This window comes from Psammomys obesus, unplaced genomic scaffold (assembly GCF_907164565.1).
Source record: "Psammomys obesus unplaced genomic scaffold, mPsaObe1.curated_primary_1811, whole genome shotgun sequence".
Taxonomy (NCBI): domain Eukaryota; kingdom Metazoa; phylum Chordata; class Mammalia; order Rodentia; family Muridae; genus Psammomys; species Psammomys obesus.
The window spans coordinates 13,444,278-13,467,914 of NW_026592118.1; the positions used below are offsets into that span (position 1 = coordinate 13,444,278).

General features: G+C 38.9%; 1 protein-coding gene across 2 annotated transcripts in view; it reads right to left on the reverse strand.

Moving 5' to 3' along the window:
* Klhl7 (kelch like family member 7) overlaps positions 1-23,637 on the reverse strand; it is a 55,293-nt gene that overhangs the window by 21,004 nt on the left and 10,652 nt on the right. For both annotated transcript variants that reach the window (XM_055612772.1, XM_055612773.1), the window contains exons 2-7: positions 17,818-17,920; positions 16,853-16,946; positions 16,483-16,607; positions 11,315-11,490; positions 7,969-8,143; positions 4,203-4,345 (exon numbers count right to left, since the gene is read on the reverse strand). In XM_055612772.1, coding sequence (XP_055468747.1) covers positions 4,203-4,345; positions 7,969-8,143; positions 11,315-11,490; positions 16,483-16,607; positions 16,853-16,946; positions 17,818-17,920 — 816 coding nt within the window. The remainder of the gene's footprint in view (positions 1-4,202; positions 4,346-7,968; positions 8,144-11,314; positions 11,491-16,482; positions 16,608-16,852; positions 16,947-17,817; positions 17,921-23,637) is intronic.

Consider the following 23,637-nt stretch of genomic DNA (forward strand, 5'->3'; position numbering starts at 1 on the left):
AGGGGTCCAAATAAAAATTGGCCAATTAATTAAACTTTTATTTAGGCATTAGTACCACAATATATTACCATGCTAAAACTGAGCACACAAGCAGAAACAGAATATTAAATACAATTCTTTCAGCAATTACTTAGCACTTGAAAGCTAAAAAGTAGGTACAAGATGGGAAAATGGAGGGTTTTTTTTTTGTTTTACAAATTTTATCATCTTTTTATTGTCAATTAATACAAAAATTTGTCTTTTGACACTAGTAATAGCCAACGAGTATCAAAAATAGAGCTTATAGGGGAACTGATGGAAAAGAAACACTGCTTAAAAATTGTCCTCTTTGAAGGAGATCAGTGCAGTGACCATCTCTTTTGGCTACTACAGGATCCACACAAATGATTCCCATTAATGAGTGAAAACCATTTTAATATTTCTGAACATGTTAAGTTAAAGAATTTTAAAGCAAACCAGCTTCTCTTTGTTACTTCTTATTAAGCAGTCTATGTATTATTTGACTAATGATATATTGCTTACTTGGGGCATCCCAAATAATAGTTTGTAATTAAATCACCTTCTCTATTTAATATTAAAATAATTAGGACTAATCAATTTATATACTAAAATGTTTTAACAAGAACAAATGGCTAAAGTTTTTCAAGATGAGTTTTTACAGCAAAACAAAACAGAATAAACCAGGAGCTAGCTCTTCTAGGAAAGAACAATACATACTATAAACAGATTCTAACAGTGCTTAGTTTCAGAGAATAAGAGATAACAGATGGAATGACAATTTTGAAATAATTCCTCCATTATTTAAATTTTTAACATTGGAAGTCTAAAGATTTGTGGTTGGGAAAAAAAGCAATTAAGAAAACTGTCATTTTAAAGAACAAAGCAAAACATTAAGTGAGAATTCTGGTTACACCCTCAGCACCAGGGCAGTGTAGAATAGTCATCTCTTCTCAACTGTCTGATAATGATAATGATAATAATAAACCCAATAAGGAAAGCAAAGCATTATATTTACAGGCTAAAGGTCAAAGTGCTCCTTGCCTCCCAAGTAAATTCAAGATTCTTCTGGCCCATCATAAACACCAGAATAGTAATTAATTAATTAGTTAATTATCTTATTAATTAGTTTATTGGCTTTTAATGTCTTCTACCAAATTTGGATTTTAAAAAACCTCTCTAAATAGATACCACAGCTAGGTTTTAAGGGTGGAACTTTAACACTTGAAAGCTGTAGTTTAAACTGCTATGACTTCATTTTATGCTTAGGAGGGGTATTAACTTTCCTTTCTTCACTCAAAAGTATCCTGAAAGTTTAAAAAACAAATTCACACTTAAACTTCAACATGTTTATCTTGACTTGGTGTGAAACAGGAGTAGAGTGTGGCAGCCTTTTAAAGACAAGGGAATTGTGTTTGCTGGCTTGTACTATACGGGCCACAATTCTCATATCGCTGTGAGCCATCTGTCTTCTGATGGGGAAGAAGTTGAATGTAAATCTGTATTTTGAGGTCGGAGGGATATCTCAAAAGTAATTTCTGGGTAAGAACAACTCTACCACCACCACCAGAAAAAAGAAACAACTAACAAATATCATGGCAAATGTGATCCTTTTTCCAGAAGGAGTTTTTGGTATCTGGCAGCACATCACTTACTTCTTGTGTTATGGCATTAAGTGTTCCCAGGAAAAGCTGTTGGAGATCTTCTCTACAAAACAGAGGAGGAACCATCAACAATGGTAACTCCAATGACCACTGGATCAGCATCAGGTATAGTCTTCCTAACTGGACCAGACTGATACAAGCTCTACATCTGGCATGTAACTAACATGCTGCCTAAGGCTATCTACCCATCAGAGGGATTTCTTGTCAACTGCCAGAGAAAATGTCATGACTTGACCTCAAGATTCTCTTGACTCTAACTCCAAGCCATAATACAAACTGCAGGAAAGCTGGACCACAGGCAATGTTGCTGATGCTCATGAAACTGAACAATTCTGGAGACCAAGAGAGGATGGATTCTTCAATGTCTTGGTAAAGACAAAAGACACACTAGCTAAGAATACAGTATTTGTTACTTTAATGGCCCTACTTGTCCAGTCTCCATGGCTCTAGAGTAGAGGTTGGGAAATAATGGCCCCCAAAGCAAATACACTCCAACATTTGTTGTTGGAAATAAAATTTTTTTTTAAAGATTTATTTATTATGTATACAGTGTTGTGCCTGCATGTACATCTGCCGGCCAGAAGAGGGCACCAGATCTCATTATGGATGGTTGTGAGTCACCATGTGGTTACTGGGAATTGAACTCAGGACCTTTGGAAGAGCAGCCAGTGCTCTTAACCCCTAAGCCATCTCTCTAGCCTGGAAATAAAATTTTAAGGAATAAAATTATGCCCATTTGTTTATATACTGTTTATGATTATTTCTCTTCTATAGCAACATAACACAGCAGCAGAAATAATAACAATCTGCAAAGATGAAACCATTTTTTTCTGGTCTTTTTTATAGAAGCCTGCCAAACCCCTGGTCTACAGTATGTTGGTTTACTACCCCAGCTCCTCACACATGTTACAGATAGGACATATCTAGTTGTTTCTTTTAACTCCAGAACAGGAGAGAGCCCTCTAATAAAAGGAGCATGGTATGGTAGCACAGCCCAGCAGCCCAGGTTACCCTGTGATTCTGGGGCAATAGACGCTTCCTTCAGGATGTCTCAACATGACCAGAGTGCACACCACAATTTTGGAACAAACTAAAACCAACTATCTTTACGTAGGTACCGGTCTGCAGAGTATAGAGTTCCTTGTTCGCCAGTTTGTTCCACCAGCAAATGTCTGACACAGGTAAACAACCTTATCATCAACCCATACCCAATATCTGCGTGCTCTAACAACAAAAGTAAAATGGCACCAAACAATTATGTTGTATATAAATACAAGGTTGGATTTATGGAGCTTTCTACTGCTTTTTCCATCAACTAAGAAACATTGCCTCCATGGAGGTATTCCCCATAAGCTCATAGACTTCAAAGACTTAGCCAATACTATATGGGTAAGGCAGTATAGTCCATCTGGAAATTGTCCAAATGTATGAATGATCACAGTACTACTGAAAGACTGCCTAAGCCAGTAGTCATAAGTTATAGTTCTCTAAGGCTAATAATAATAATAATAATAATAATAATAATAATAATAATAATAGCTGGTGCTGACATAACAGCAATAGTGACCAATTCTAAATCCTGACTTGTTATCATAATCTAAGGGAACCATTTAGTTACTCAATAGTACTGGGACAAATCCACTCATGAAGAGAAAGTGCTTGCCTTCACAGGAATTGATACTTAATACAGGTTTGAACTGTCCATTTCTGTCTTGACATCTCCATACTTTTATAAATACCTTGTGTATCAACACTGTATTACAGGGATGTCTTAAAGAACATATTTTACATAGAAAAAAGTATAACATAAGTACTCTAATGTCAATAGGATGCTTTGGTCTCAAATACTAACCATCAATTTTTAAAAGGGCTTATAAAATAAAGATATCATGTTATGCTTGGATTCAGCATGAATTGCGGATACCATCTTGCAAGTTTTGGGTATTATCTTTTAGAACTTTGGTACTTGCTCTGCCCCAGCAATGCATGCAGTATCAGAAAAATATGGTATTTCCCCCACACCATACCTCCTACACAGGACTAACACACAAGGCTGTAACTAACCATCTCCATATTTTTAAAAACTGTATTCCTAAACCTATAACTCATCCTCCGCTCCTCCAGTTAGCATGAAATGTCCTGGATGGCAGAGGAAAAGTGTTCTTTGTTTCTAGATTGTTGGATAAAGGCATTTATCTTTGTTTCTTTGTAACTACATTTTCCCTAATTGTCTAGCATGACAATGTAGAATTACTCAAGAAAGAAAACATATTTAGCCTAAGAAACTCATTTTCACTGAAGATAATCATCTAATGAAAGCAAGGACACTAGACTGAGTGAGTGGACTTGTTTTTTTCTGCAGTGTTTCCTTTTAAAGTATTGCAGAGCAGTTATATGGGCCATATGAAATCTAATTTTTAATTTCCTTACCCTGTAAAACAACAATAACTAGGCAATCAATTACTGCTTACTACATGGGGTATGTTAGTGTCTATCTGTGCTCAGTCCCTTCAAAATTAAGACTGGAATAAACTCAGTTACCTTTGGGTTAAAGTATCTACAGGACTGTGGCTGGGAGCCTCCAAACAGGGCTATGCGGTAATCGTGTTTCTTCCTTCTAGGCCGCGTGCCACCTGCCAGTTCTTCTCGGTCCTCAGGAGACAGCAGATGGTACCTCATTCCACCTGTACAAAAATACATGGTAACTCTTCAAGAGCTTCAGGTACTAAGTCAATGCTTTCAAAAGGAAAGCAGCCCCTCTGCCCCCCCACCCCCTGCTTCCTTTCCCCTCTAGTGTTCTAGGATGAAAGTGGAAGGAGGAAGGGTAAATGTCAAAGAATCCTCATCTTAATCAACTTATGATCTTCAAGAAGCAGTATTACTAAGACTGTGTAACCCAATGGATTATCTGGTTCCTCCAGAGTACTTGTCAAAATAATAATTATTGAAATCTATATCTCTCCCCACCTCTTATTTTTGGCCTTTTGTTTTTCGAGACAGAGTTTCTCTGTGTAGCCTTACCTGACACTTTGTAGACCAAGCTGACCTTGAACTCAGAGATCCGCCTGCCTCTGCCTTCCTGAGTCCTGGAATTACAGGCATGTACTACCACACCTGGCTGAAACCCAGAGATTTTAAGCTTTTTTTTTTTTTTTTTTAATGAAATACAATTCACTGAATAAGCCCGGAAGCTGTCCTTTAACTAGTAAGCCTCTTGACTCAGTTCCTTAATACTGAGATTGCAAATGTGTGCCAGTATCATCAGCTTTCTGTTTTAACTGCACATTAGAATCACATAAGAAAAGTCCCAGGACAAGAAATGTACATCAAGCTCTGCCTAGAAGGCAAGCAGTCCATGTTGGAATAGGCAGAAGGAAAACACTGAAGGGGTATTTTAAATAAAAGGGGCCATCTTACCAAAAGCAATCTACAGATTCAATGCAATCCCCATCAAAATAACAACACAGTTCTTTACAGACCTATACTAAACTTTATATAGAAAAACAAAACAAAACAGCAGAATAGCTCAAACAATCCTATACAATAAAAGAACTTCTGGAGCCATCCCCATCCCTGACTTCAAGCCATACTACAGAGCAACAGTAATAGAAACTGCATGGTACTGGCATAGAAATAGATTGGTTGATCAGTGGAATTGACTTGAAGACCCAGAAGAAAACCCACACACCTATGGTCACCTGAGTTTTGACAAAAGAGCCAAAACAATCTGATGGAAAAAAGACAGCATCTTCAACAAATGGTGCTGGTCTAACTGAATGTCTACATGTAGAAAAATGCAAATAGATCCATATTTATCTCCCTGCACAAAACACAAATCCAAGTGGATCAAAGACCTCAATATAACACCAGATACACTAAATCTATTTGAAAAGAAGTGGGAAAGAGCCTCAAACTCATTGGCACAGGAGACAACTTCCTGAACAGAACACCAACAGCTCAGGCTTTAAGATTAACAATTACTAAATGGGACCTCTTGAAATGAAAAAGCTTCTGTAAGGCAAAGGACACTGTTAATAAAAGAAAACGACAGTCTACAGGTTGGGAAAGGATATTCACCAATCCTACATTCTAAAAAAGGCTAATATCCAAAATACATAATGAACTCAAGAAATCAAACACTAATAAAAAAAAACAATTAAAAAATGGGGCACAGAACTAAACAGAGAATTTTCAACAGAGGAATCTTGAATGGGTGAGAAACACTTAAAGAAATGTTCAGCTTCCTTAGTCATCAGGGAAATGCAAATCAAAAGGACCCTGAGATTTCACCTCATACCCGTCAGAATGGCTAAGATCAAAATCTCAAGCCTATTGCTGGTGAGAATGCACACTGCCACACTGCCAGTGGGAGTGCAAACTTGTACAACCACTTTGGAAATCAATCTGGTGCTTTCTGAGAAAATTGGGAATAGCTTTACCTCAAGACCCAGCTTTTCCTCTCCTGGGTATATATCCAAAAGACACTCTGCCATACAACAAGGACACTTGCTCAACTATGTTCACAGCAGCTTTATTCATAATAGCCAGAATCTAGAAACAACCTAAATGTCCCTTACCCAAAGAATGGATTTAAAAAAGAAAAACAACTGTGGTACATTTACACAATGGAATACTATTCAACTATTAAAAACAAATAAATCATGAAATTTGCAGACAAATGGATGGAACTAGAATAGATCATCCTGAGTGAGATAACTAAGACCCAGAAAGATAACACAGTACGTATTCACTTACAAGTGGATTTTAGTCATAAAGTACAGGATAACCATTCTTCTATCCACAGACCCAAGGAAGATAGGTAACAGAGGATCCAAGGGAGAATGCGTATATATCACTCAGAAGGGAAAACAGAATAGACAGAAGTAGAGGCTGAAGAGAGGGAACAAGGTAGGAGAAGGGGCACAGAGAGTTAAGAGGGGGGAGAGACCTGGGGAGAGAGGGTGAGAGGGCAGAGGTCTGCAGAGAAAAGAGAAACTGAGGGTGGGTGGAGTCATCTCTCTGACAAGCTGGAGACCTAAGTCAGGGTAGGCTCCTAGAAGAATATGAGGGGGACTCAAGCAGAAACTCCTTGTAGCAAAGGCCATAGAGACCCTTAACTAGACTAGTCTCTTAGTAAAGGGAAGGGAACAACAACCCACCCACAAAAACTTCGACCCAAAATTTACCTTGCCTACAAGATGTACAGGGATAAAGATAGAGCAGAGCTTGAAGGAATGCCCAGCTGATGCCTGGCCCAACCAAAGACCACTTCCTTGCAGAGTGCCAAAACCAGACACTATGAATGATACTCTGCTAAGCTTGCAAACAGGAGCCTGACAGAGTTGTCCTCTGAGAGGCTCTATACAGAGCACCTCAAAACAGATGCTGAGACTCACAGCCAAGCATTAGACGATGCAGAGGGAATCTTGTGGAAAAGTGGGAGGAAAAAGAAAAGGACCTGAAGGTGACAGGAGTCCACAAGAAGACCAACAAAGTCATCTACCCAGGGCCCAGAGGGGCTTCCTGAGACTGTAGTATCAAGCAAGACCATGCACGAACTGGACCTAGGACCCCTACAAAGATGTAGCAGATAGGCAGCTTAGCTTCCCTTCCTCTAGTAAGGGAAATGGGGACTGCACTGGAATGGACTCATTTGCCAGCTTTCTGATCACTTCCCCCTGGTGGAACTGCCTTGCCAGGCCACAGGGAAAGAGGAAATGCTCAGTCTTGGTGCAACTTGATGAGCTCAGGTGGATGGGAAAGGGAGCTCCCCTTTTCTGAGGAAAAAGGGAGGGAGAAAAGAAAAGAAGAGAGGGTAAGACTGGGAGGGGAGGAGGGATGGGCTACAAGGATGTAAAGAATAAAAACTTAAAAAAAGAAATAAAAGCAATGGGTTAACTGCACAAATTTATGTGAAAGTGGCATTTTATAAAAGTATATAGGGCTTCTAGGCTAGTAAAAAATATGAAAGAAATGAGTATATTATTAGCTCCAGGCAAATAAAGAAAACTTATTTAAGAAAAAGAAGTGTCAAGATGGGAAACTACTTGGTTAAATAAAAAGGATACAGTATAAACAAAGTACATGAAAGATACTGTGTACAAATTTAAAAAAATCTTCACTTTCTTTCACTATAAAATAAGGACTGAGGCTAATCCTTTTCACAGGACTGAGAACCCTAAGGGATTAGCATGCTAAGACGACAAAGTTTTTCCCTAATTAGTGAGTATGAGCCACTGGAACAGGTTTTTAGTCCATAGAAAATTGCTACGTAGTACATATATAAATGGGTATGAATGCAACTTACTTATCACCATTTTAAGGCATTCAGGATTATCTTGAATAAGTGGTTCAGCTTGTACTGTTTTACTTAGGAAATTCTTTGATATAAGAGGAAACCTGACTTTAGCAAGGATATCAACCATAAATGGCTGGCGATTAGGCTCATCATACTTCAACCATCTCACTGCAGCATCATACACCTAAAGGGAAAAAGAGAACAGGAAAGTTCTGAGATGGCAGCAACATACCAAACATCCATTTTCACGCTCACACTGAAAAGGGAGCAATTATTTATTCTCAGGATTTTGTCCAAATACTTATTTGCATTTCTCAACACCTCAAACATTTTACACACTGCTTTAGTGAGCCTTATAGGCAGTATGTTTGCTGTAACTAACTACTAATAAATACAGTGATGGGAAAGATGATAAAATTGTGATTTAGGAAAAAAAAAAAAAGGATTTATGGGATTGAAGAGATAGTTTAGCTGTCCAGAGGGCCTGATTTTGTTTCCTAGCACCCATGCCAGGCAAGTCACAACGGTCTCTAACTCCAGCTCCAGGGCATCCAAAGCCTCTGACTTCTAAGGGCGCGCGCGCACACACACACACACACACACACACACACACACACACACACACACACTTACTTACTTTTAAAAATAATAAAATAAAATTCTTAGAAAAGATTTTTTATTTATGTCTATCTACGTATGAGTCTCCATGTGTTGGTGGGTACCTGAAGAGGCCTGAAGAAGTTATCATAGTCCTTGCAGCTGGAAATTACACACAGTGTGACCCATTCATATGGCTGCTGGGAACCGAACTCAGGTCCTTGTAAAGCCTCAGTGCTCTAATCACTAAGCTATCTCTCCAGTCCCAAAATTTGTATGGGTGTTTTAACACAACCCTAGCTTCCTTTTCAGAAGCAGACACATGATACTCAAAGAAGTCTTCTGGCCAGTGATAGTTCCAACATATGCTCAAGACACGATTACCCAAGAAACTTCCATTCCAGGAGACGTGAAAGTTATTGATCTTAACTTTGTATCTCTACACTGTGAACTAACACACTTACCTGTTTCTAGAAAATTTGAGATATAAAAAATTTTATACTTAGTATAGGATATTTATAAGAATTACTTTCCAAAATGGTACTGTAGCATTCATTTAACTAGACTGAACAAGTCCAAGTTCATTAATATAATTTAATTTACAAATCATTGAACAGCATGAACAACTTATTTCAGATACATACTCATACTACTCATTAAACGTAAGTTTGAGCTAGTTATATTGTGGGAACTGGAATTTTAAAGAGAGGCTTTTTATTTTATAACAGGTTTAGACTGCTTTTGGTCTTCTTAGATTTAAATTTAGTATTCTCTGCACTCACTCACTGTAGTATGAAGTATCTGTCATAATAATAAGTTAATTCTACTATAGTAATACCACAGGAGTTTTGTATTTCTTTAGAGTTTATCTAGCATTATTTTCCTCCCATTATTCCATAAAGGAAACCACATTAAGTCAGTAAGTCATTTAAGGATTTTTTTTTTTAAGAGTTTGGCAGCTTCTCAGGCTTTCCTTCTGACAATCTTAACAGTTCTGAATCCCGGTCAGGTAAACTGTCTTCAATTTCAGCTTGTTTGATGTCTTGTGCATTAACCTCATGCTATGTTTTCGGGGAGGGTGACCACAGTGATTATCTCAGGGTTGCTACTGTTATGATAAAACACCATGACTAAAAGCAACTTGGGAGAAAAGAGTTTAACTCTATCTCTTAGTTCACACTCTATCATTGAGGTTGGTCAGGGTAGGAACTCAAGGCAGGAACCTGGAAACAGGAACTGAAACAGATGCCATGGGTTACTCCGCTTGTTGGCTTGGTTTGCCTTCTTTTATATATACCAGGATTACCTGCCCAGGAGTTACACTGTCCACAGTGTGCTGGACCCTCCCAAATTAATCATTATTTAAGAAAATGTCCCACTGACTTGCCTACTGACCAGTCTTATGAAGACATTTTTCTCAAATAAGATTCCCTCTTTCATGGGGCTGGAGAGATGGCTCAGTGAAGAGCACTGTCTGCTCTTCCAGAGGTCCCGAGTTCAATTCCCAGCAACCACATGGTGCCACTGGGATCTGATGCCCTCTATTGCCATGTATGTGTACATGCAGATACAGTACTCATATGCATAAAATAAATTAATAAAACCCTAAAAAACAATTCTCTTTCCAGATCTGTCTACTTTTGTGTCATACTGACCAACCCCAGCCAGAACAGCAACTATTTGCTATGTTATCACATCAAGTGAGCATGTACTCCATATGGCATCACTGATGCCCAACAGCAGGCCATATCTGTCAGTTTTTCCAGCATAAGTCACTTTCTTCAGCTGCATACCAGCCAGTTAATTTTGATGAGAGAACTGACGTTTCTAGCTCTGTTTTGGTTCTTTGGAGACAGGTTCATATTACATTCTAACTGGTTCCAACATCTTGGGCTCAAGTAGTTCTTTAGCCTCCTAAGTTACTAAACTTTAGCCACACGGACATGTGAAACTGAGTTTTTCTTTTTATCTGGTCAAATTCTCCAATTGGAAAATCTATGTTATGAACAACATAGAGCAAAAGAACATGGGTTAGTGATTTTTTTTTTTTTAAAGAAAAGTAGCCACTCAAAACATGGGTTCTTATAGCAGTACATTTATTTCCTATTGCAGCTGTAACAAATTACTACAAATTTAGTGGCCTAAACGGAGAAAGATGTGGGGCTAAACAAATAAAGACTGAGTCTAAATATTAAAGTTATACAACCTGCTCCTAAATACCTTTGACAATTTACACACGTAACACTTAAGCTGATGGTTCTAGAGAACAGAGTGTAAATCAAGGCATGCTGGGCTAACGTCAAGGTGCCAGAAGGGCTACCTCAAGGCTCCACAGAACAAACTATTTACCATTTCAAGCCTCTTATGACCCATTTGCACTTTGGACCTACCCCATCTCCAAAGCAGCAACGACTGGTCAATCTTTTGCACATTTGAGGACCCTTATGATTATATTGGACCTGCTCATCCTCAGCTTGGTCACATCTTCTAAATTCCCATCGACATGTATGGTAATATAAGTTCAGGAAATCTTTTGGGGGAGGCCAACATCTTACCCAGTAGTTTTTTTCTCTACTATGCAGTTCTTACAAATAGTCTTAGCTTTTCCAATGTAAATGGCTTTGTGTTAATGTATTTATTACAAGGCATGTATTCTCTCCTAATTCAAGACTTTCTGTTGTTGTTTATTAAGACATCAGGAATATGAAATTGATAGAGAAGTTCTAACCAGGAAATATCTAAGAAGATAATGTGTCACCTGATCCTCTGCTCTCACAGTCAGAGTGTCCTGGCTGAGAAGCTGTGTTACTCGTTTGACATCAAGTTGTAGAAATTCATCAGTTTTGTACACTTCAGTGAAATGCTGATGAATAAAGTCATCTGCTGTTGCTTTCAGTTCAGGACAGTCCAGACACTCTGCAAGCACACTTATACCTAAACACAGAAAAAAGAAAAGAAACGAAACGAAACAAAACAGACATTGGTTTTAGAAAAGAACAAAGCCCTGGAACCTGAAACGATGTGCCGGAAAATCTCAAGTTTAAGGCCAGTCCAGACTTCACAATAAGACCCTGACTAAAAAAATACCACGTAGTATGTGATTTAGGTAGGTGCACAGAGGAAATAAAGCAAGGCCTCAGGAAAATTTAAGTGGGCCTCATAAATCTAGATCAGTTTTGTTCCAATAATTTGTCTATTTTTGTGGCAATATGAGGTTGTCTTATGCTTGAGAATAATAAGAGAATCAATTTTTCCAAACTTCTCTCAGGTACTGTTAAACATTTTCTTTCACAAATAAATCTAAAACTATTACATTTAAAAATGCGATATTTTTGTCAAGACTGCACTAAGCTTTGGATTGCTTTTGGGGAACAGCTGACTTCTGCAGCACAGAGAAAGAGATCTATGTAAGGATGTGCCATTGCACTGGAAAACAGCTCATCAGAGAAAGGGTCTTGCCTCCAAGCGGGGGTCCTTGGGGCCCACGTGGAGGAAAGGCGTCACCTACTACAGGCTGTCTCCTGACCACAGGCACACCAATCTACAATACATCCAGTTAACAAAAGGACTTGATTTCAATTTTATTCCACTGTAAGTTATTTACGACATCAGCTTTGCTTACACTCTGTATATACAATTTTCCCTTATAAAGCTTTGTATACTGCCCATTCAGCATTTTCCTAATTGTTCTACTATGTTTTAGAGGGAGTTTCTTATATTCTATAGAAGGAAGCAAAGTACTGTCCACAGGCCAAATCTAGCCAGTCCTCAATCTGTTTGTGTGCCACCTTGCCAGGGTTAGTTACTGTTTTTTATGCTTATATCTAAATGTTTTTTAGAGAGACGGGGAGGGGAGAAAAGAGACAGAGACAGAGACTATGAATGCTTTTTCTGGGTGGATGAGGGGGAGAAAAGAAGGGAGAAGGAAGGAAGAGACAAATGCTAACAAAGTCTAAAATATTTACTATCTATTCCTTCACAGAAGCAGTTTGGTAAGTCCTCTTAGATTTCTTTGGTGTATAAAAATGCAAATGGACATCTTCTTAAATGTTAACTGACCTCCCCCTACCCCAGTAACCCATGTTTCAATTTTCTGTTGTTTATTAACATGCTATGTGATGGAGTATTGTTGCTTTGTTTTTTGTAGCCCAGGGTGCCTGGAACTTTCCAAGCTGGTCTCATCTCACAGAGCTCTGTTTGCCTCTGCCAACAAGTACTGGGATTAAAGGCACTATGTCTAGCCAATACAGAGTTTTGATGTTTTCATATTTATACCATAATTCATCACTACCAACCAATTTGATAGGGTAGATGGTATCTTTCATCTCCTTTAAGTCTCCCGTAAAAATGAACTGACTTGTTCCCATTCTGAACATTCATGGTAAAAGGTATGCTATCTCTCTATAAATTTGCTTGCACCGGCAAGATGATTCTGTGTGGTCTGTGGTTTATGATTTACTTATTAACTGATTTGTGAATGAAGTCTCAACATGTAGTCCAGATTTGCCTTAAACTCACAATCCTTTTGCCTGAGTCTCTTAAGTGCTAGAATTACAGGTATGTGCCATCAAAACAAGCTAAAACCTTTTCATTTTCTTAAATATCACAAATAGATACTGAAATCCCAAGAAGTGCTTTTATCACCTGTTACTATGCCTTTAAGTATGTTTATATTTTAGTTTGTTAATAACCTTTGAGAGTGAAATAATCAAAGGATGGAATTTCTGAGTAAATCTTCTATTACTAATATTAGAGGGTAGTTTTAGGTTTACACTAAAACTGAAAAGAGTTCCCTTAAACTTCCTGTCATCATCCACATCAATCTCCTCCTCCACCATCACCATTTAAAAAAAGGTTTTTAAATGTGTGTGCTTTGCTGGGTATGTCTGTGCACCACGTGCATGTAGTATCCACAAAGGCCAAAAGAGGTGTTAGAACTTTGGAACTGGAGGTACAGACGGCTGTGGGTCACCACAGGGTGATGAGAAACTGAAGCCAGCTCCTTTGCAAGAACCACCACCAATCATGTTTAGTCTTCCCAGCACGATCGTTATCTAGCTCCAGAACATTTTCACCACCTCAATTCCAAGCTCTCAATCTTTAGAGATAAAAATACCACTAGATAGAGCTGAGGAATATCTTAGTTCAGAAGTCAGACATTTTACTCAGTCTGAAGTTGTCTTTAAGATCCAATGCAGATCTTTGCAGTTTGTTGACTTGTCTTCTCTTCTCTGCTCTTGGAGCTGTTTCACATTAGTGCCCCAATTCTTCCTCTTATGGCTCTTTCACCTTTCAGTAATGGCTTCCTTTTATTTGCAGTATTGGATCCTGAGATAGTTTCCTAACTGATTTTTTTGTTTGAATTTTAGGGGTTATCTACTTTAGTGTTCAGTTTGATTAAATATCAAGACTGAAAAATCATGGGGCTTATGACCCTTCAAACATCTTTTTATTTTTAATCTTCTTGTATTTATTACATTCAATTTGCTCCTAGGAGCTATTCATTTTGCCTGTTTAGTGTGATTTTCTGTCTCTCAAACTACTAGTTTCCCTTGAACTTTGTATGATTTTGTTCTGTTATTTTCAGACCAGGTTTCACTATATAGCCTTGGCTAACCTAGACTAGCTATATAAACCAGGCTGGTCTTGAACCTACCTCTGCTCTCTCAGGACTAGATTAGAGAGGTTTGCATCATCATGCCTGACTGAATTTTGCCCAGTTCAATCAGTTGCCATGGGTTCCCTTAGCACCTGTGGAAGTTAGACTGTCCAGACATGTAGAGCAGTAGAGAAGCAAGAGGAAATCTTTGGCAGGAGTCCGCTAACTGGCTAGCATTGACAGCTATGCTCAGACCCACAGAAAAAGCAGATAGAGGCAGGTCCTCTCATCCTGCCTCTACCAAGTTCCCGAGGGACTGTAAGATGGCTCAGAGCCACTGTCCCCTTTTCTGAGACAAGATCTCCTACTATAGCCCAGGCTGGCCTTTAACGAGGGCAATCCACCCACTTCAGCCATCATGCCTTGCTGAAGTCTCTGTCTTTGTCCCAAGCTCAGGCTCAGAGTCAGGCTCCTTTCTAGGCCCTTGGGCCACCCTTCCCCTTTCAGCTTTGTTAACAGTACTGAGCTTAGCAGCAGAAGGCTTACCTACCACACACAAGGCCCTGGCTTCAAGCTCAAGCCACAAAAACAAACAGAAGCCCCACAAAATGGTAGCAGGAAATAGGCAAATTCCAATATGCTCTGCTTAGAAGCACAAAACATGAGGCATACTTAGCAAAAATTCAACTTAGTTTCTACACATTATATTTGGTACCACTATCTCTACTGCTTTTTTTTTAAAGACATTTTTGTTTGCAATTGAATCATGCCAAAAAATTTAAAGTGCTAAGAAGTTATTTCAAAAATGTGTTTTAAAAATTATTTATTTATAGCTTATGTGTATGTGTGTTTGCCTGCATGGGTATGTGCACTGTGTCCATACCTGATGCCCAAGGAAGCCCGAAGAGTGTGAAGGATTCCCTGGAACTAGAGTTACAGGGTGCTAGGAACCAAACCTGAGTCCTCTGCAATAATAGTAAGTACTCCTAACTGCCAAGATAGCTCTCCAGCTTCCCACCCCCGATGTCTTTTAAAGTAAAGCCCTCTTGTAAAAGCACGGTGTGCAAATCCTTATTTATATAAGGAAAACCAGCTTTAACTATTATAAATAAAAGCTAGATGAAGAGAGCTGTAAACTATAGTACAGAAATTGAATCTCAATCCAGAGCATGCCTGTTATACACAGGTGAAGAGCAGGCAGTATTTATTCCTAATAAGGGTTTTACATGCTGACCTATGGCTAAGAAATTCCATCATTATGTTCACCTCCATATCTACTTGTGTCCTACTTCATCAACTGCAGTTCCTTCTCAGGATGCTAGACCAGTCTCATTTTTTCCCTTTTGCCTGACCTTTATTCTTTTCTGCAATGATCATGTTTCCTTTTTGACTACCTTCCAAATTTTCCTCCCAGGGCTCAGAGTATGTGTGCTGGTAGGAATACAAAGTGCCACAAGGGAACAAAGTATAGGAAAAGTGGGACAGAAGAGGTCCAAACATCCCCAGGAGCCCTCTGCCCCAGCCTTCACCTTCCTGTCATCAGTATCCTTTCATCCTTCCCTTGAGTCAGAAATCTTAGTGTTGACTCAGTTCAGGGCCCTCAATTTCCTTGATTCTACTTTTTTCTCCTTGCTGTCCTGGTCCTTCAGCCTTTTCTTTCCCTAAAGTCTATGACTTACAGTATGGGTAGGAACAAAGCTCAGAATATTTGTTCACTGTCACTAAGGATCATCTCACAGTAAAATGCACTCTAAACTTAGAAAATTCTGAATTACTTTCTCCACTTCTTTCAAGGACAACTTTCTTACTTGAGGCAATAGCTTCAAAGAGCTACAGCAGTTCCTCAACAAGCCCCTTAAGTTATGATTTCTGTTTCCTAGTGCAAAGCATCATATTTGACCGTGGAGAAATGGCATGGTGTTCTAAACAAGCAACAGATTACTGTAGTGACTACATGACTCCAGGGAAGTTATAGACAATTTTCTTAGTACATTATGAGCCTATAAGAAATGCTGGTGTTTTTTATATAACAGAAATAGATGGCATCCTTGTACCTTGTCTTTGATAAATAAAAAATCATAAAAGCCACGGTAATTTTGAAAATTGTGACGAAGAAGTTATTGAGCTTTTTGCTGCCCAGGCAAGTATGTGCCTTTCTTTATAAGTTCCTTTTAAATTTTATGTTTAAAATTTTAAAATGTTTCAATGAATAGTATCTTTAAGGTTAAGTGAAGATTCTTATCAATATATTTTTTTCTTTATTTAAATACACAATAAGGATTTTTTTTTTTTTTTTGAAAAGAGAATAGGAATGCGGTATTTCTTACCAAGACAATTTGAAGCATCAACTTGTTCCTTCAAAAAATCAACACACATTTTCTTCACAGGTTCAATCTGGTACTGATTTGCTGCATCTAACAAAGACTGAACATTGTTGCTATTCACAGAAATTCTGTAAGTTAAAGGGAATATTAATTTCACACAATTTTTATTGCTTAAATAATATTACTGTGAAATATACTCTCCTGCGACAAATGATCCCTCCAACTCCTCAAAAAAAAAAAAACAAAAAAAAAACACCCTACAGTTTTTGTTGTTGTTGTTCTAAGGAATCAGGAGCAATCTAATTTGTTACAATGATGCTTTTCTGTGGCAGAGCCAATTTTACAACCCCCAAAAGAATGAGTCTTAACTCACCTAGCAGTATAAGCAAATTCCACCAGTTGTTCAATAATATCAGGTTCAGCATCTTTGAGTTCTACTTCAAAGGACTTCGATTCAAGCATGTTAGCTGAAAGAAGAGAAGAAACAAATGATAGCAGCACCTCCACAAGGTTAACTGAGGAACCAGTACACTCCAGGTTATAGTAAATGCAGAAAACACTAGAACAGAGAGCTCTAGATGGAAATGCAAATTAACTCTCCATGTCAGTGGCACTCCTTTAATCTAAATGCTTCCTCAAGTGCAAATGAGAAAGATATAAAATTAGATTTTCTTTTCTCCCAGGTCCTAAAATAATTCAGCCTCACTCCTCTCTTATTTCTCTCCAAAGCCTCAGAGGTAGGAAGGGCACCTAAGATAAAGCTTGAGGCAGATATGTTATTTAACCTGATCAAAATCGCAGAACAAGAGGTAGGTATTATGATGCGCACTTACAATCTCAGCAATTGGGAGGCAGAGGTAAGAGGATCACTGAAAGTTCTCAGTCCATCTTGCTACAGAGTAAACACCTGTCTCAAAATCAATAAAACAAACCTCAGAAAACAATACTGAGCAGTGTAATCGGGACTTGGTTCTAGGTCTCGGCTAAAAATAAAGGGTTCTTTCCACTACACTGTGTCTCAATTTCTCCCCTCCCTCCTCCTTCCCCTCAGTCCTTTCAAGGCATAAACTTGCTAGATACAATGCCAAGAGATGTATCTGTTACCCTGCCTTCCTACCTCAGGTGAAGTAAAAACCAACCAACCCACCAAACAAAGAACCCTGGACATTCAGGCAAAAACTATCTTTACCATCACAGACAATTTGATCATCATCACACCTGAGTACTTTTATTATTGTTCTATAGTCTTAAGTTCTAAATAGTATTAAAAGCTAGAAAAAAATTATTTGGATTCTACCTAATTCTCATAAAAAATAGGTTTTACCGGCAAATACTCACTTGTAAACATTAAGTTAAAAAAGTGACTGGCTGCAGCAAGGACAACACGGTGAGCAGGTATCTTTCTCTCCTGCACCATGAGGATCACATCACACAGTGTTCTCTAGTAAAAAGAAAAGAACATATAAAAAAGAGCTCACTGGTTCCAGCTCAGCAATATTAAGTATAATAAAGCAGAAGCTACCAAACATTGTAATGCCTGTATCTATTTTCTACTTAATCCTTTCCATACACACTTTAGAACATATTTATCAGACTTCCAGAGTTGCTGTCAGACAATATCAAAATTTGGGACTCTACTTCCTAATAGTCAAGAGAAACATAAATTAGAGTATCATTAAAAACAAGTTTCCTGAGCTACTGGTGATGTGCACAGCTTAGGAGAAGCTTAGGACACCCATTTTGAGGCCAGTCTGGGCAACATAAGGAGATCCTATCTCCTTTTCACCCTCAAAAGAAAATAGTCTACTGATCCTTCAGGGACACCAAAACCTTTTTCCTGGCATAAATTCTAAGGCCTTTATTGTTAGCTTTCTGCAGGGAAGTGAGGAATTAAATGATATGATGGTATATGCAAATTATAACTTTTCAAACACTGGAGTGTAACTATATTTGATTTTTCTAAATTATCAGTGCTTGGTAAAATCCAGAGTATATGACATACTACCCAAAAAAGTAGCTGTCATAGCCCTAGTGGGAAACAGAAGGATTCAGAATACACAGAGAAAATGAACTGTCTTCCCCACTCCCAGTTAATCTTTCCTTAAATAGCTTTTCTCACAAACACCCTTCTGACAGACGTTGGACAGCAGCCATTTCAAATTTGTAACTTCTGATCAAGACAATGGCAGTGATACTCTAAGCTACTGAATGAAGGTAGCCCTGAAATAAACTGCTAGAAAGAAAAATAAAAGGGAATACTGAAGGAAAAAAAAAAAAAACTCAAGGGTTATCCTCTTATAGATGACTTTAAATGAAAAAAGAAATGTCTTTTTGAGGCATCAAAAAATATATTCACAATGAAGCTCATGCAGAGCTCACAGAAAATTTGGTGCCTACTACTTTGCAACCAGTGTTCTAACCACTTAAGGAGTATGAGGCAAGCAACGTATTTGAAGTCACCTTTCTTTTTTTTTTCTTTAATCTTGAACCCGGGTCCTCTGCTGAGACATCTTTCCAGCCCCATACTGAATGGTTTTTAAATCTTGTTACAAATCTATAATAGTTTATTAGCCTAGAAGTGGCAGTTTTTGCAAGTTTTAGGTATTTTCTTAAGTAACAAGTATTTTACTAATACAGCTTTTGGGAACCTGACATTTCCCATTATTCATTTAATTAGCTATTTTATGTGTGCTTATGTGTACATACACATACATGCAGGTGTGTGGGCCCATGCCTGTGCATACAGAGGCCAGAGAGAGATATGTGATGTCTAATTCCTCCCTCACTTTCCTGAGAGACGCTCTCTCAGTGAACCTCAAGTTCACTGTTTTGGTTAGGCTGGTTAACCAGTGAGCTCTCAGGACCTGACTCTCTGCCTTCTGCTGGGTTGCAAACGCATTTGGCCACGCCTGGCTTTTCTGTGGGAATTTGAACTCAGGTCCTCTTGCTTTCACAGTACGTGCTCTTACCCACCAAGGCATCCCACCAATCCTACTTTATTTTGTAAATAAAAATCCAAGTAAGGGGGCTGGAGAGATGGCTCAGTGGTTAAGAGCACTGTCTGCTCTTCCAAAGGTCATGAGTTCAATTCCCAGTGACCACATGGTGGCTCTCAACCATCTATAATGTGAACTGATTCCTTCTTCTGGTGGGTGTAAATGTAGATGGAACACTCATATACATAAAATAAATAAATCTTAAAAAAAATACCCATGTTTAAAAAAAATCCAAGTAAGATGCTAATGCTTAAGAAAAAAGAAATGAGCCTCTAAAAGCAGACTAAAAGATAAACAAATTTTCAGTTTAACAGTTTATTTCAAGACTTGTCAGTAAGTTTTGTGGGCCAGTGCTTAGAATCTTATGCAGATTGATAGCCCCTAAAGCTATCACTATCTCCATAGACTGCTGACCTTTCAAAGGTTCATTGTCGGATCTTATGTGGAAAAGGTGCAGAACAAGAATAGTCCTCAGGTGATTCGTCATATGCCATACCATATACACAAAGTGGCAAAACCAAACCAGTCATCACCAAAATGAGCTGGTTACACTGTCCGGAAGCAGGTAGGAAGCAGGAAGAAGCAGGTGGGAAGGCAGGAATTAGAAAGGGAAACAGAAGATCCAGCAAACCAGATGCAGGAGATAACAGAGCTCTCTCTCACAAGGGATGGATCTCTGACAACTTATGGGAGTTTTCACAAAACATTAAAAAAAATTCCACAAAAAAGGAATTTGGGGCAGAATGAACTTTGTCTGCTGGTGGTTTCTGAGTGTGAGACTGGATTATTGCTGTACCTGTGAAGCGGTGGGGTAAAGCGGGAAGAATCATTTGTTTTGCAGTGACATATTTATTTAACTGTACTGCAATAAAGCGATGTATCAAAAAGACATGGGTAATGTGAGTTCCTGTCTGATACTACCAGTTAATGAAGAAGTACATACATAGACCAAGACCAAGTGATCCAAGTTGTAGCAGAAAGCCATCTGTAGCGCTCTTTTTTAAAACTTCATTTGGGGTGTTTAGGCCTCTCCCTCCCTTCCACCAAGCCCCCAACCTTAAGTAGGAGAGAGCAGAGTTTAGTGGGGAGAGGAGCCCAGAGCCCTTTATTTCTCCCAGCTAGTTAGGGTCAAGAGGTTCTTTTAGGGCTCCCCCTCAATCTCCGGCAACTGCAGACGCAGCTAGCAGTCTCCTCCATGCTGCTGCACTCGGAAGCGTTTCTCTCCATCTGTCTGCTCCAAACTGTCACACTGTCTCTGGTCTTCCAAACTGCTCCACACCACACACCAACACTGAATGCCAACACGTGCACCTCCTTTCTCTTTCTCAGCCCTCATATTTCTACTCTCAGAGTCCTAGACCATGCCCCTCTTCTTGCCGCATATGGAAGGCCGTGGAAGGCCATTACCAGCTGGCAAAGATTACACCCTGCACGTGACAATTAGGAGGTATGGACAAACTGTAGCCCAACTAAAATCCCACACTTGGAATTAAAACAAAAACATTTACATAATATAACTGCGTTTACAAAGAAACCAAAACTTCCATTACACCAAGTCTGGAGAATATGATAATTCTAGGTGAGCTGAAGCATGAGAAATGTAAAACAAACCAATGTAAAATAAACCAAAAAGCTCAATGTCCTAGTTATGGTTCTTTTGCTACAATGGTGGAAACACCATGACCAAAAAGCAAGTTGGGGAGGAGAGAGCTTGTTCAGCTTATACTTCCACATCACAGTCCATCTTTGGAGGGACTCAGGACAAGGACTCAAGCAGGCCTGATACCTGGAGTCAGGAGCTGAGGAGAAGCCATGGAGGGTGCTCAGCCTGCTTTCTTATAGAATTCAGGACCACCAGCCCAGGATGGCACCACCCATAATGGGCTGGGCCCTCCCCCACTGATCACTAATTGAGAAAATGCCACACAGCTGGATTTCATGGAGGCATTTCCTCAACTGAGGCTCCTTCCTCTCTGATGACTCTATGTCAAGTTGACACACAAAATCAACCAGTATACTCAACAAAGCAACAACAAACACATTTCCCAATACATATAGGTTAAATTTAAGAAAAAAAAAACTTGTAATTTTTTCTGTTCATTGCATCCCATATTAGTTTTATATTTTTGCATTTATTATTCTCAGCTTTTGAATCTTTAATCTTTCATAAACAGTTTTTGTGATATTAATGGCTAATGGTTTGAATCTTCCCTTCAAATCTCATATTGCACCTTAATTGCTATTCTGATTGATATGAAGAGGGTCCAGTACCTTTGGCAACAGGGAAAATGATAGTGGCGGTTTTGGCAGTTTGGTGGACTGTGGAGCTACTGTGCAGGGAACAGCTGCCCAAAAAGGGCATTATCTGCAGGATCACGATTCAGACTCACTTCTTGTAGAGCATAAACTATTAGGAAACACTAAAAATGTAACTAAGATAACTAAGAGGCTACTGAGTACAGTTTATAGCCATCCTTTTAAAGAAAGCATTTCAAGGGTCCTGAAATATAAGCAAAGTGTCTGTGCAAATGAAAGCCATGAAGTTTAATGAAGACAACCCCCCCCAAAAAAAATTAAGTCTGAAGAAACTGAGTAGGGATCTATCAAGATATGCAGTATCTGTTATAAAAACTTGAGATAAAAATCAACTTTACCAAAAGGGCCGTGTTGCTCACTGCTCATTTACAGGAACACTACAGGATGGGGCCAGGTTTGATATTAATAGTCAAACAAGTTCAAAGAAGAAGAAAAATGTCAAGCCTTTAAGTTTCCAAGATGGAATAAGAGAGGCTATCAGAGGACATATTGTAGCACTTCTGACTATCAGGTGAAGAGAAAATGTCAGTGGGAGACTGAAACAGGATGGGATCATGGGGAGAAAGAAAGGGCAGCCATATGCCAAAATCTTACCAAATTCAAACCTTTTTTTTCTGAAATGAAATTATAGATACTGAGCAGTGCTTTATATCTAATGACAACACAACAATAAAAACTTGTCCTGAAGCCAAAATAATTGAGTTTGTTAAATCAGAGCAGGTCCACTTTGATGTTAAATAAGCAACTCAGCCACTTGTCTCAGGTTTAAAACTTAACACATTTTAGATCTGGATAAGACTGATTACTAATGACCATGTCACAGTCACTACTAAGCTTTTTTTAAGATTCCCCCTGCCAATGACATTAGTCCAAAACTCTTCAATTTGCCTCTGGCAAAATTTTAGGACAATGGCAAAAAGCAGCCCTGTTCTTTGCCAAAATATCCCAATAGTCTCTAGGCCACTTGCTAATACTCAGCTCCCCTACCATAGTCCACACTGCCCGCATCACTACTGTCTTCCATGTTCCTACTAGGATGGCCTATTAAGCCCCACTTAAAGCATTCAACCATTTTTTCTAGTCCAAAATCCCAGTCTTCTGTATTCCTCCAAACAGCAGCATAGTCAGGCCTGGCACAGCAACATACCACTTCCTGGTACCAACTTCTGTCTTTGTGTTCTGTTGCTGCAAAAAGACACATGACCAAGGCAGCTCATATAAGAAAATGTTTAACTGGGGGATGTTTACAGCTTCAGAGGGTTAGTCCATGGTCTTCATGGTGGGGAGGATGGCAGCAGACGGGCAGGCGTGGTGCTGGAGAAGTAGCTGAAAGCTAGAGTCTAATGCAAAGGCAGAGAAGAGGAAGGGAAGAGGGCCGGAAGGAGAAAAAGAGAGAGGGAGACTAATTGTGCCTGGCATTGGGCTTTTGAAACCTCAAAGCTTACTCCACTGACACACCTCTTCCAACAAGGCCAAAGCTACTGCAATAAGGCCACACCTTCTAATCATTCTCAAACACTTCCACTAACTAGGGATCAAGTATTTAAGTATGAGTCTATGGGGACCATTCTCATTCCAACCACAACAGTTAGGCCCAGTATATTAAAAGTCAGTCATGAGGGGTGGGGAACTCGAAAGATGACTCAGGTTAAGAGCACTGGCTGCTCTTCCAAAAGTCCTGAGTTCAATTCCCAGCAACCATTTGGTGGCTCACAACCATCTATTGTGATATCTGGTACCCTCTTTTGGTGTGCAGGCACACATGGAAGCAGAACACTGTATAAATAATAAATACATATTTTTTTAAAAAGTCAGTCATGGGTATATCCCTCAGTAGATTATAGAT